The 14238-nt window shown below is 41.3% G+C and overlaps 1 protein-coding gene across 6 annotated transcripts in view; it reads right to left on the minus strand.

Moving 5' to 3' along the window:
* Positions 1–13427, minus strand: part of E2F6 (E2F transcription factor 6) — a 20491-nt gene extending 7064 nt beyond the window's left edge. For 2 of the 6 annotated variants that reach the window (XM_017525807.2, XM_017525798.2), the window contains exons 1-3: positions 13021–13426; positions 5192–5246; positions 1927–2143 (exon numbers count right to left, since the gene is read on the minus strand). In XM_017525807.2, the coding sequence (XP_017381296.1) occupies positions 1927–2143; positions 5192–5246; positions 13021–13128 (380 nt within the window). In that variant the 5' untranslated portion in view covers positions 13129–13426. Of the gene's footprint in view, positions 1–1926; positions 2144–3379; positions 3612–5191; positions 5247–13020 lie in introns of those variants that run through there. The other 4 variants (XM_037737330.1, XM_017525816.2, XM_017525840.2 and 1 more) reach the window with 4 other exon arrangements.
* Positions 13428–14238: the final 811 nt, after the last annotated feature.

Here is a 14238-nt window from a genome sequence, read left to right on the forward strand (position 1 = left end):
TCTTTTGCAAAAAAAAAAAAAAAAAAATTACATTTTAACAGAAATTAATAATAGCAGACAGGCTAAGGAAGTAAAAAGAGTACTGAACTAAGAGTCAATAATATCCAGCTTAAGCCTCAGCCCTACTACTTACAACATAGCTTCTGATAAGTTAGTTGCAATCTTATAGTACTGGAATTCCTACATATGAAAAAAAAGTGTTGGCTAAATGATGGTTCCTCTGCTAAAATGTGATGAGTCTGTATTTTTCCCTAGCGTACACATTCCATCTGAATATAATGGTTATATTCAACATTATAAAAAAGACATTTTCTGGCCAGGCTTGGTGGGTCACGCCTGTAATCCCAGCACTTTGGGAGGCTGAGGCGGGCAGATCACCTGAGGTCAGGAGTTTGAGACCAGCCTGGCCAACATGGTGAAAATATAAAATATAAAATATATTTTATATTATACTGAAAATATAAAAATTAGCTGGGCATGGTAGTGCACACCTGTAATCCCAGCTACTGGGGAGACTGAAGTGGGAGAATCACTTGAACCCAGGAGGCAGAGGTTGTAGGGAGCTGAGATCAAGCCACCGTACTCCAGCCTGGGTCCCAGAACAAGACTCTGTCTCAAAAGAAAAAAAAAAAAGACATACATATTCTCTTTAGTTATTAGTGTCTACTCCAATATGATATGATCAGGCAATAGTTATTTTCATTTTTTTCTTTCAATTTTAATGGAAAATAAATTTGAGGACCTTAAAGGAGAAAGGTCCTTGCCTTTATCTTTTATCTTTTGCTTGGCAGTTTTCAAATCTGATTCTAATTAGTGATTCACAATGCAAGCTGATTTAAACTCTTAAGGTGTTTTTTACTGTTGTTTAGTAAGCATGCTCAAATTAGAATTCAACCTGCACTTCTGTACTATTGAAAAAATAACCTCTTTTATGAATCCCTTTCCTCTAAATACTAAGTTAGTTATTTAGGGTCATTTCAGGATCTTTGCTGGCAGGTTTTAATTTGCCTGAGAGGTCACTATGTACTTACTTGCTGCAGCTATTTCTCCCTTTCCCAAAATACTTGTCTATTCTAGGTGTAAGAGCTTTTTTCTTATGTGTGTGCACACACAAATACCATTCTTGACATCAATGTCTTAAGCTCCTCTTTCCCTGGGATCCCTTCTAATCATGTCAAGTCTTTAGCAACTTCCTTTTAGACACTGTCTGATTTTTTTTTTTTTTTCTGAGATGGAGTCTTGCTCTGTCATCCAGGCTGGAATGCAGTGGCATGATCTCGGCTCACTGCAACCTCCGCCTCCCGGGTTCAAGTGATTCTCCTGCCTCAGCCTCCCAAGTAGCTGGGACTAAGGTGTGCACCATCACGTCCAGCTAATTTTTGTATTTTTAGTAGACACAGAGTTTCATTATGTTTGTCAGTTGACCTTGATCTCTTGACCTCATGATCTGCCTGCCTCGGCCTCTCAAAGTGCTGGGATTACAGGCGTGAGTCACTGCGCCTGGTCTGAATTTTTTTTTTTTTTTAATAATCAGGGCAGTGTTTCTAACACTCTGCTATGTCATAACCACCTGAGCTACCTGTTCAGAATGTACTTTCCTGCTTTCCCTCAGAACTACTGAATCACAACTCCAGAGGCAGGAGGCCTCTAGATGTTTAGTACACTTAATGTGTGAAAACTACTGTTTTACAACCTTAACAGATTTTCCCAATATCAATCATCAATTGAAACTGAGGAAATACTCTTAAAAAATTCATGTACTCTGTAGGATGATGCAAGAAAATTTTAGAATCCTCTTCTATCAAGAAGTCATACCTTTGTTTTATATTGTCGAAACACTGCTACTATGTAGTTTTTTTTAAGCATGGAATTGTCACTTGATGAGAGGGAAAAAAAAAAGCCATGAAAAGTTTGAAAGCAACTCACATCCACCGAATATGATTCTTGGATTTTTTTTCAACAAGTTCGATGCCGTCTAAGACGTTGGTGATGTCATACACCCTCCGCTTCCGGACTCCCAGCTTTGTTGCAACCTTGTTTAAGTCAAGAATACCCCCAGGAGCGGATCTGACGAGATCCATAAATTTTCGAGTTAAATAAACCAGTGATACATCAAAACGAGGTCTCTTCACTTTTAGGGCTTCTGGGAAACAAAATAAACATATTTATAAAATTTTAAATAACATTCCTCGACTCATTTAAAAAAATCATCTATTTACTCTTGATCAGATAGCAAACATCTACAAAAATTCCCACACATTGACCAAATCAAAGCTGATTTCTATGAAATAAATTTTTCAAATTGGATTAAAAAATTCACTGGCCTATCCCGGGTCTAAACAAAGGCTTTTGATTTAAATAAAGGAGTATCTGAAATCTGCAACCAGTGTCCACTTAACGTGGATTTTTACAAGTCTACTGCACCTTCTCAAAGCAGTGAGTTTACATTTGCATCCATACCACTCTCAGGAATAGAATTAGACATGATTTTTAAAATTAAATTTCTCATTTGGTCTTCAAGTTAAGGAATTCTTTACAAAGCAAAAGCAGAGAACTGGCTTTTTTCCCCCTTTTAATGACTCTATCCATTTAATAGTTTAAGTTGTCTGATAAACTTTTTGAAAGAGCCCAAACTAGTCTTCGATTAAGACAATAAAAACACACCTTGATCAAAAGTGGTATCTCTATTTTTAAAAATATTCACTACCCTATATTAACAGATAGACAAATGAAACAAAAATTATCCCTTTAATTCCCTCACTCACTACGATGATTCAGGGTTTTCATACACACACACACCTCTAATACACTCACACTTGTGTGTCAATCATATACATAGTTTTTAAAAGCAAAAATAGGACCATGCTATTTTGCGACATGTTCTTTTAGCACAATACTGTGAACATCCTGACGTGTCAACAAATGTATTTCAACATTTTTCTTAATGGCTGCATACTTAACTGTACGCAGTATTTGCTATTTATCCCAATATCAGAAATTCAGGCTGTCTCCAACTCTACTATTTTGCTTAAAACTTCAATGAATCTTTTTGTGGTTAAATTATTGTATGTTCCCTTAGCTGGATATTTTTAAGGAATTTTGATACGTACTGCTAAACTGCTATTCAGGTTGTGGGTTCTACCCATTTCATGCAGTATACAGGGGCCTCATCTCATGCCCTTGCCAGAACTAAGTATCCTGTCATCTTTTCCAATTTGCTACATTTGATACTAAGAAAAAGTTCTTATGGCTTGGTTTGCAGAAGAAATAATCTCTAAAATAACTTTGTTGTCATTCTGGGGTGGAATATATGACTTTCCTTTTCTTTACTTCCACAGCACACCACAGTCAGTATGCCTCAAAGAAATGTCCATCCTACCTTCAGCCAGAAATGTCCTTACTCAGAACCTCCACAATGTCACATTTAGTTTAAAGACCACTGGTGGTTACTTCAGGAACAAAGGTACATATTTCATAATATAAATGTCTTCTCTCTGGAGCCCATTCCTACACTTAAGATTAAATAGGGGTAAATTAGGAAATTTGAAAGGATTTTTAATTGGAAGTAGAAGGTCACAATTCTACAACAAACTCAGGAAGATTACAAATGAGAAATTATAACTTTAAAAAGCATATATTTATACTAATTATTAACAAGGCATGGTCTTATATTACGCTCAGGATAAGTCTATTTCTATGATGTCATTTTATAAAGAACGCGTATAACCAAACACCGAAAATGTGACAGTTGCTGAGGGGATCTAAATAGGACTACAGAGGTCTTCAAACCAAAGCAACTCCATAGTCTAATAAGGAACTCTATTACGTCCCAAGGTAAGTGCTAAGAGAGGTATTCAAAGTCACCTGATGCCACAAAATAAAACCTTCACTGAAGTGGGGAACTGAGAAGGCCTCCTGATGGGAGTATACTGGGCACAGGGAACTGCAGGGTGAATGCGGCGTGTTTGCTCACTCTGACAGAGGGTGAGGGGCTGAAGTGATGGAGAGGAAACCACACCTCAGAAGACAAAGCAGCCTTAGAGAACCTGGGGTGCTTTGGGAATCACAGGTGGCATAGCTTGAGCCAGGGAGGAGGGTGGCATGCTGGAAGAAGAGGCTGCAGCATTAAGCAAGAAACAGCCTGTGAGGGCCTTGTCTGTTCTAGCCATTCTCTATCGCCTTGTTTCTTTTAATATGAAATAACTTATTGATTTAATATAAACACTTAAAATCAAATATACGAGGAATCAGAGTTTTCTCCATATGTAACAGAGCGTCACTGAAGAACTTAGGTTGCATGATATCATAATCCCATTTCTGTATTAGACAAATCCCTCTGGATTTTTCTAGCATGCAGGCTGGAAGCTGACTGCCTTCTAAGAACACCCAGCAACTTCAGCTACAGAGGAAGTTAGACCCTGAACTAGGAGAAGCAATTCAATGTAGTGGTAAAGACTCCAGGCTCTTGCATCAGAGAGGCAAGAGATTTAACCCTGACTCTGAGCAAGTCACTTAACCTCCCTGGGCCTTTATAAAATTAGAATTCTAATCCACACCTATGTTTTGAAGGGTGGTTGTGACAATCCATGCAGAGAGCTTCAGACAGTGCCAGGCACTATATGAGCTCAATAAATGTTAGGTATTATTATAAATTGGAGGTATGGGACAGATGCAAGAAATACATCAAATGTGAAGCTGAGTAAACTTGGTGACCAACTAGGGGTGAGACTGGCAGGCACTGAGGAACAATTAAGGGTAAGTTTTTCTAAGATCCACGTTGACATATCTATGCACTATCTACCCACTGAGATTAGGAAACTGAGGTGGGGCAACCTATCACAAAGACTTCCAGAAGGAGAGGGAACTAGAGATACTTATCTCCTTTAACAGACACCCTAAATATTAACCTAAGATAAAGAACAAGAAAGAAAGAGTAGATTTCTCTACCAGGAGGCATTCTGAGAGAACAGCCTTAATTTAAGAGACTGTTCTGTGGAGAAGAAACGGGCACTTGGGCACATTATTCAACCCATAACCTCAAGAGTTTTTACTAAAACTTGAAACTTTACATTTCAGTGTACAAATATCACATTTCATTTCAGTTTCTCAACTCACATATTTAAAACAAATCATTTTAGTTATATGAAGTTCAAACTGACAAAACCTAAAACCTATTCAGGAATCAACTTACTTCTCATGGACACATATTGTACGTTATCTTCTAAATTAATCCTTATTTTTGATGGCTGAAAAAAAAGATAAAAAATTTGACTTAGTGATTTTAAAACAACAATGCAAACAAATAGCATTTTCTCTACAATGTAAGGTCTGGGAATAGGAATATAATTACTGGCCTGGCACAGTGGCTCATGCCTGTAATCCTAGCACTATGGGAGGAGGCCAAAGCGGGTGTACCACCTGAGGTCAGAAGTTTGACACCAGCCTGGCCAACATGGTGAAATCCTCTTTCTATGAAAAATACAAAAATTAGCTGGTCGTGGTGGCAGGTGCCTGTAATCCCAGCTACTTGGGAGGCTGAGGCAAGAGAATCACTTGATTCTGGGAGGTGGAGGTTGCAGTGAGACGAAATCGCACTGCTACACTTCAGCCTGGGCAGTAGAGCAAGACTCCATCTCAAAAAAAAAAAAAAACCACCCTCCCCACACAAAGAAAATGATAATTACGAATATATCAGGTACTGAGGATAAAAGGAACATGAAGATCATTTCGACACTGTCCCTGACTTGGGAACACTCAGCAGAGACAGGAGATCTATCTCAACCAACACATGCTCACTCCTTGTTATTAAGTATAAATGGTTCCCAAAAATTTGCTCATAAGCTTTCATAGGCAGCTATGCATTCCCATTATAATTAATGTAAAAACAGCAGCATTTCTAATAATGGAAAATAATGTATGCTGTGGATAACTAGAAACTTTTGCATTAAAGTTTCTTTTAAATTCCTGAAACAACCAGGAAATTAGTAGAAGCTCCACTATCAATGCCCACCATTTTACCAGCTATTTAGAGGCTCTGAAAGTTTCCATAAACTGGTGGTAACATTTAGAAACTGTTTTTTTGTAAAATATAAATAAAATGAAATCAAACCTTAAAATGAAAGCATATGAACAGAAACTCCTAGTAACATCAATGTTAATGTGCCTTCAGACAGGCTGTAATCAGGTTCAACTCTTATCTAAGAAAAAACTGGCCATAAAGCAAAACTGGGGCAAGTGAATTCTACAGGTGCTCTAAGAAGAGAATCAACAGTAGTACTATGGATATACCCAGACAGGGAAATCACAGAAGGATTCATGGCGAAGGTAGCCCCCAGGTGAGCCTCACCAAGCAAGCCAGATTTGCCTGAATAAACAACTGTGGGGAAAGAAGAAACAGACAGGATTGTAGTGCTGGAAATGAACAAAGGTGCGAAGATATACGTGGCATGGCATGTTTCTGGGAACACACCTAAGTGGTCAGTGTGAAAGTGACTTGATTTTGAAGCTGGGAGGGCATGCTGTCACCACATAAAACTCATGCTGAAGAGTTTGGGCTTTATGTCATAACCAGTAGAGAATTACGAAAGGTTTCTGAACAAGACTAGGACATAATGAAATAAATGGTTTAGAAATCTAAGTATGGCAGCAATATAGCAAAAGGACTGGGAAATGAGCAAGCCTGAAGGCAAGGTGAGCAGTTAAGAAGCTCTTTGTTAGTATTAACAATATCCTTGGCACGACGATTTCCTTACCATCTATGACAAGATGATAGCATCTATCAGCAAATTAACCTATTAACCTGATATGGAATACTTCCATCAAGATAGAATCCCACTGTAAAATTAACTTAGTTGTTAGAACTGCACACACAGATCTGCTAGGAATGCTGGCCTTGGGGGCAGGGACTGTGTCTGGCCAGCTCTCTCAAACAGTGCTGACGATGGTGACTTGCAAACATGGTATCCAACAGTGAAACCCTGAAGCAGTCCTATCAAAGTCAGACATTAGACAAGTGCGACCAACTGCCATTGCTATTTTTACGTTTAACCCTTGCTAATAGTATGAGACGGGCCAGCTATTGTAGCAAGATTCTTGAATGAAAAGAAATAAAATTTGTTCTTATCACATTGATTTGAAACACACATAAACAAATATCCTAAATTATTATATATAAGCTCAGAGGTGCCTTGCTGCAGAGGTTCCCGTTCTTAATTCAGAGTAGTAGGCCCAGGCCTTACATACTGGCTCCCAAAGAGGCTGCCTCACTACCTATGCATTCTAGAGGGGCATCTTCTCTGCTCCACACCTCCCTACCCATCTCATCTAGGCAGTGGATCACAGGCTGGTACAGGGATAACACCTCAATTAGGCATATGAAAAAAGATGGCTTTGTTTTCCCTACTCTTTGCTGTTAATCCAGTTCCATTACATACTGGCTATATTGATGTATGTGGGAAAACAGTCTCCAACAGCATTCTTTTCTTTTTCTTCCTCTTTGAATATAAAAACACTATCTCTTTAACTTGGAGTAATCACAATAGTACCATCGCACCTCAGGGCAGACAGCATATACAGATAAATAGACAGAAAGATGGTAAGTAGGTAGATTGTTTGCATGTTAGCTGCAAAATGAATGCAGAAGGCAAAAGCTTACAAAATGAAAATCACTCAGGCTGCTCTCGTGCCCTGACAGAGTACACAGCTCTCTAGGAGCCAGCAACTTCTGGGGCAAGTCCGCACATTTTTTCGAGTTCCAGGCTATTTCACCACCGCTCCAAATCACCTATCTAAACACCTATACTTTTATGTGTAGCTATGAAAAGATTCTTCAAAGGTGGAAGAAATAAAGAAAATGTGAATTTTAGGGACTAAAATGCAAAGCATTGCCTACAAGCTAGTTAGACATTGCTGTATACAGACGTTTCTCTGCACCAATTCTGTTTTGGGGAACAATATTCCTTCAAGAGGTCTTTGGAAATATACCATTCTCAAAATTACTGCACTCTCTCCCATTCCAGTTTTCCTTATTTTTCAATATGCAGACCAAGGTCTACCGCTAATCAACGCTGTTTTCTCCCTTCTCGAAGTCCAGATCCTCTGGGACTCTCTTTTCCAGTCTGTCCTTGGACAACAACTTCAGATTCCCTGACTTTTGGACTCCAGGAGTTACACTAGCAGCCTCCCAGGTTCTCATGCTATGGACGTGGACTGAGCCATGTAACCAGCATCCCAGGGTTTCCAGCTTGCAGCCAGCCTGTCGTGGGACTTCTCAGCTTTCATAAACATGAGCCAACTTCCCTAATAAATCCCCTCTCGTATCTCCACATGCAATCATGCATCTTCTCAGAAACATCATTAGGTGATTTTGTTGTGTGAACATCATAGAGTGTTTAAACAAACGTAGATGGTATAGCCCACTACACACCTAGGCTATATGGTATAGCCTATTGCTGCTAGGCTGCAAACTTGTATAGCATATGACTGACTGAATACTGCAGACTGGTAACTAACACAATGGTATTGTGCATCTAAACATAGAAAAGGTAACATTCGGTGTTAAGACCATTATGATGGCTACAATGTCACTAGGTGACAGAAATTTTTCAGCTCCATCATAATCTCACAGGACTACCTCTGTATATATGGTCCACCACTGACCAAATCATTATGCGGTACATGATTGCGTACATATATATGTATACACACACACACACACACACACACTATTGGTTCTGTCTCTCCAGAGAAACCTAATACAGATTGGGTACCAGAAATGGAATGGGTCATACTTTGTACCTCACCTTTAAAGGCCTGCTGGGACTTGGGTCTAGTTATAGGTCTAGATGCAAATAGGGGTGGTGGGCATGGGTCCTGATGAGAATCAGCATTGTCTTGCCTGGGAACTAATAATGTTTCAGAGGGGGCCATTACTATTTTCACAGGCAATGCAGAATGAATCCCCCCAGACAGGGATGGAACGGCTGATACCACTGTAGGTAGAAATGCTACTGCCCCTCTGGCAAACAAGACTCATCCGAATTTAGGGGCTTAATGTGTCCAGCCTCATTTTCCCACATGATCCCATCCAAACTTGCAGAGATCCCACTCTTTCCCAACCAATACCCTCACTTTAACAGTAGATGCTCTGTGAGGCTGAGAGAGTTCAACTTTAATTGTAATATGCCAGTTGCATGATGAAGGCTTGCGTTTCATTTTCAGGAGTTTCAGACCTATGGCTACAGGATAGAAAACTCCAACCCAGGACACACTTAGAAACTTTTAGGTCACTTATGTGGAGCTCCAATCACGAAACTGAATGCCCGAGCTCATCCTTTTCTTTCGTCATGTTGTCTAAAGACACTAGGAGCAACCAACCAATGCCATTATAATCCTTGTTTTTCCAAAAATGTCTGAAAGCGTCACTAAATTATTTGCCTCTTATAAGTGGTGAATTAGAATGTTAAAGGCATTTATTTTGCATATCTATGAACAGTTCGAGCCAAGGGCTACCAGTGCTCTCTCTACGAGAAGTAGAGCCCTTGGCATTTTTAGGTTCTAATCAGGTGAAAGGACCAATTCTAAAAACCCCAATTAAGGAAACTCATCCTTAAAATTCTGTTCCCCAGAACGATTCCTGGTACCAAATCTGTATTAGTATTGTTCTGTCTCTCTGGATAACCCTATCAATACAGCAATAACTATAATTTTAGATATACAGTAGTCCACCCTGTATATCTAAAACCACAGTGGATACCTAAAACCACAAATAGTACCAAACCCCTATGTAAACTAATTTTTTCCTATACATACATACCTATGATAACATTTAACTTATAAATCGGGCATAGTTAAGAGATTAACAGCTAATAATAAAATAGAACAATTATAGCAATATACTACAATGAAAGTTATATGAATGTGGTCTCTTTCTCAAAATATATTATTATACTGCAGATCTTAGCAACCTCAGAATAAGATACCTTTTTCTTTCCTTACTAAGAACTTAAATCTTTTCACTTAAAGGAAACACCTTGATCAATTTTCTTAGGCATAATGGAATTGCCAGCATCACTACTCTTGTGCTTCGGGGCCATTACTAAGTAAAATAAGGGTTATTGAACACAAGCATGGTGACAGTTGTTCTGAGAATCAAGACAGTTACTAAGAGACTAAGGGCAGAGAGCAAAAACAGCATGGGAGCTCTGGACAAAGGAAGATTTGGGTGCTGGGCAGTACTGGACAGCTGGAGATTTTATCACACTGCTGAAATGGCAAGCAATTTAATACTAACGAATTATTTCTGGAATTGTTTATTTTAAATTTTCATTTAAATTTTAATATTTTGGGAGACCACAGGTTAACTGAAATCAAGGAAAGTAAAACCTCAGATGAGGGGGGATTAATATGAGTTTGAAACCTAAGTAGGAAAATCTAGTAGACAGTTGGAAAACCCTGAGGGAGATTAATAGATTTGGGAATTATGACATGGTAACGGAAAATACCAGAAGTATATGTCTAAGATTTCAAGGGATGTCTGTATCTGCTGATATTAGATGCAAAGTGGGTTTTCCACAGTGAGCTGAGTTTTTATCAAATTCTCAAATTTTAAGATGACCAATATAGATGGTACCAATATACAGTTTGACTCTCAAATAACACACGTTTTAACTGTGTGGGTCCACTTAACATGTCAATCTTCTTCACCCCCTGCCGCCCCTTAGATAGCAAAACCAATTCCTCCTCTTACTCTTCATCAGCCTACTCAATATGACAAGATGAATACCTTTACGATGATCTAATTCCCCTCAATGAAGACTGTCTCTTATGATTTTCTTAATAACATTTTATTTTCTTCAACTACTTTATTATTAGAATACAGTATCTAATACATGTAAATACAAAAGAAGTGTTAATCAACTGTTTATGTTATCAGCAAGGCTTCCAGGATACAGTAAAGGTTTGGGGGAGTCAAAATTATATTCAGATTTTGAATTTCATGGGATTTGGTGCCCCAATCCCTGAGTCATCCAAGAATCAAATGTAGATAGTAACAGAAGTCATGGGAAGAGTGAATGAACTCCCCTAAGAAAAATGTGTAGAGATGGTAGAAGAGAACCCTGAATAACATCAACATATGGTCAGCTGCGGCGGCTCATGCCTGTAATCCCAGCACTTTGGGAAGCTGAGGTGGGAAGACTGCTTGAGCCCAGGAGTTCAAGACCAGCCTGGGCCCTGTAGGGAGACCTCCATCTCTAAAAATAAAAACTAAAAATTAGCCAGGTGTGGTGGCATGTGCCTGTGGTCCCAGCTACTTGGGAGGTAGAGGCAGGAGGATCACTTGAGCCTGGGAGGTCGAGGCTTCAGTAAGCCATAATCATTGCACTGTGCTCCAGCCAGGGTGACAGAGTGAGACTCTGTCCCGGAGAAACAAACAAAATCCAAATGAAGGAATGGGAAGAGGATGAGGACAAGGAAAGGCCAGAGAAGCAGATGGAGTATCAATGTCAAGGAAACTCAAGGGAGAGTTGTGTCAAAGCTACAACAGCTGATGGATTTGACAAGCTTGTCCATAACCCAACAGCTGATGGAACTGACAAAACTGTCAGTTAGAAAGGTCTTCTTAGAAGTGTGCTTAGGGTAGGGGGTCCCCAGGAGTGGGCTGTGTAGTAATAAGGGACGATCAAGTGGTAACAGTGAGTGTAAATAACTTTTTCAAGTTTAGCTGTGAAGGGGAAGAGAGACAGTAGATGGGAGGGAATATGGAATTAAGGGAGTGATCTTTTAAGATGGGGATGGATTTAGAATGCAGTTTTAGTAGTGAAGAATTTATCATTTGGAGTCAGAAACTTGTAGGTTCAACCCAAGTTTCACCACTTACTATCTAGCCACAGGCAAGCCAGCACTACATACATCTCCAAGTCTGTTTTGGCAACCGTAAAACAATAATAATAATATTTTATTATAAAACACTGCTGCGAGAAATTAGGTAACGATCACAAACTATTTGGCATGGGGACCAGAATTAATGACTTGGTAAATGTTTAATTACTACTAGTTATAGGAAGAAAGCAGCAAAAAAATGGAAACTATGGGGAGAGGCCGGGGGCGGTGGCTCACGCCTATAATCCCAGCACTTTGGGATGCCGAGGTGGGTGGATCACCTGAGGTCAGGAGTTCGAGACCAGCCTGGCCAACATGGTGAAACCCTGTCCCTACTAAAAATACAAAAATTTGTCGGGTGTGATGACGCATGTCTATGATCCCAGCTACTTGGGAAGCTGAGGCAGGAGAATCGCTTAAACCTGGAAGGTGGAGGTTGCAGTGAGCTGACATTGCGCCATTGCACTCCAGCCTGGGCAACAAGAGTAAAACTCCATCTCGGGGGGCAGGGGGGAACCCAGAAAGAAAGAAAGAAAAAAAAGGATAAGAAAAAAAAAAGAAAGAAAAATACGAGAGAAATGGAAAAGGATGCATTTGTTAAGGGTCCTGAGAACTGCAGAGAATAAAGTTCCTGGTCCAGAACAAGAATAAAATCAGCTTTGGCAGGAAAGGGAGCCAAATCTCCTAAACATTTTCTCTGTCAAACAGGTGGGGAGATAATTTGCTGGACAGGAGCTGTGACGTGGGAAATAAGAAGCGTGGACAAGGTTTTAAACGGCTGCAGTGCAGTAAAAGGATGGGAGAGGAGGCAGAAGAGAACAACAAATGATAGGTTGCAGAGATACAGCTAGAGTCCGTAGAAGGAGAAAAACATGGACTTTCTAATGCAAAGTTGAGCAATTTTCTCCAACAGTGCCTTCAAGTTCCGACGTAAAAGGGCATAAGACTGACACCACGTCTGTGAGCAGGTGCTGAAAGCAGAAAGGCGGGAGAGCGCAGTTCGCAGCACGTGACGGGCAGCGCCTGGTCCAGGGGGAGCCGACCACCGAGACGAGGACAGGAGGGGTTGGCGGCGGCGCGGGCGGGAGGGGGCCAGATCTGGGAGACCCCCGCCCGTGCCCGTCCCGTCCCGGCGCTTACCAGCAGGCCCTCCACGTTGATAGGGTCTCGGCATCGACGGCGAACTGTCTCCTCCGCCGGGTCCAGTAGGAGGCTGGGCAACTTCCTCGCTGGCCGCTGCTGACTCATGCTGCCCAGCCGGGCGTCCCGCTCCCCTCGCACCCCGAGAGCTCTCCCGCCCTCTTGCGCCCAGCTCGAGCGCCGCCCCCCCAAGCGCCGATTTCCAAGGGCCCAGCACTTAACGTGTCTGCGGCCTGCTCCAAGGCGCCGCCCGGCTAGGCCGTCCCGCCCGCAGGCAAACGCGCCACGGCCTCACGTGCCCGGGAGCTCCGGACGCAGACCGTAGAGAAGGAGGGAAACCCGCGCCTCTCAGGTCGCCTGGGCCGCCATCTTCCCGCATGCGCACTGTACTGCCCCCCGCCCCGCGCATGCCCTCCGCGGCCGTACCGCTCCCACGCAGCGATCCTCTCCTGGATGCCGGAGCCCTGAAAACCCGGACCGCGGTATTCACGGAGAGGATGGCAAAGGAAAAGGAAGAGGTGGAGCTGGATTTTAGAGGAAGGGGAGGGGGTGAGAGAATAGAAAGGCAGCCGGGGAAAACGCAGCGCCCGCCTGGAATTCTCGACGCTGCTAACTGAAAGTTCTGAACTGCACAGATGTTCATTTATTCTCTTTTTTTTTAAAAAAAAATATATATTTTTGTCTCCCAGGCTGGAGTGTAGTGGTGTGGTCACAGCTCACTGCAGCCGCGAATCCCCAGGCTCAAGCGATCCTCCCTTCTCAGTCTCCAGAGTAGCTGGGACTACAGACGCGCTCCACTGTGCCCAGCTATTCTTTCTTTTTTCTTTTCTTTTCTTTTTTCTTTCCCTTTCTTTCTTTCTTTTTCTTTCTTTCTTTCTTTCTTTCTTTTTCTTTCTCTTTCTTTCTTTTTTTCTTTCTTTCTTTCTTTTTTCTTTCTTTCTTTCCCTTTCTTTCTTTTCTTTCTTTCCTTCTTTTTCTTCTTTCTCTTTCTTTTTCTTTCTCTTTCTTTCTTTCTTTACCTCCCTCCCTTCCTCCCTCTCTCTCTCTTTCTTTCTTTTCGAGTTGGAGTTTTGCTCTTGTCACCCAGGCTGGAGTGCAATGGCGTGATCTCATCTCAGCGCAACATCCGCCTCCTGGGTTGAAGCGATTATCCTGCCTCAGCCTCCCAAGTAGCTGGGATTACAGGCATGCACCACCACACCCGGCTAATATTGTAGT

The sequence above is a fragment of the Cebus imitator genome, unplaced genomic scaffold (genome assembly GCF_001604975.1).
Source record: "Cebus imitator isolate Cc_AM_T3 unplaced genomic scaffold, Cebus_imitator-1.0 Scaffold1, whole genome shotgun sequence".
NCBI lineage: Eukaryota > Metazoa > Chordata > Mammalia > Primates > Cebidae > Cebus > Cebus imitator.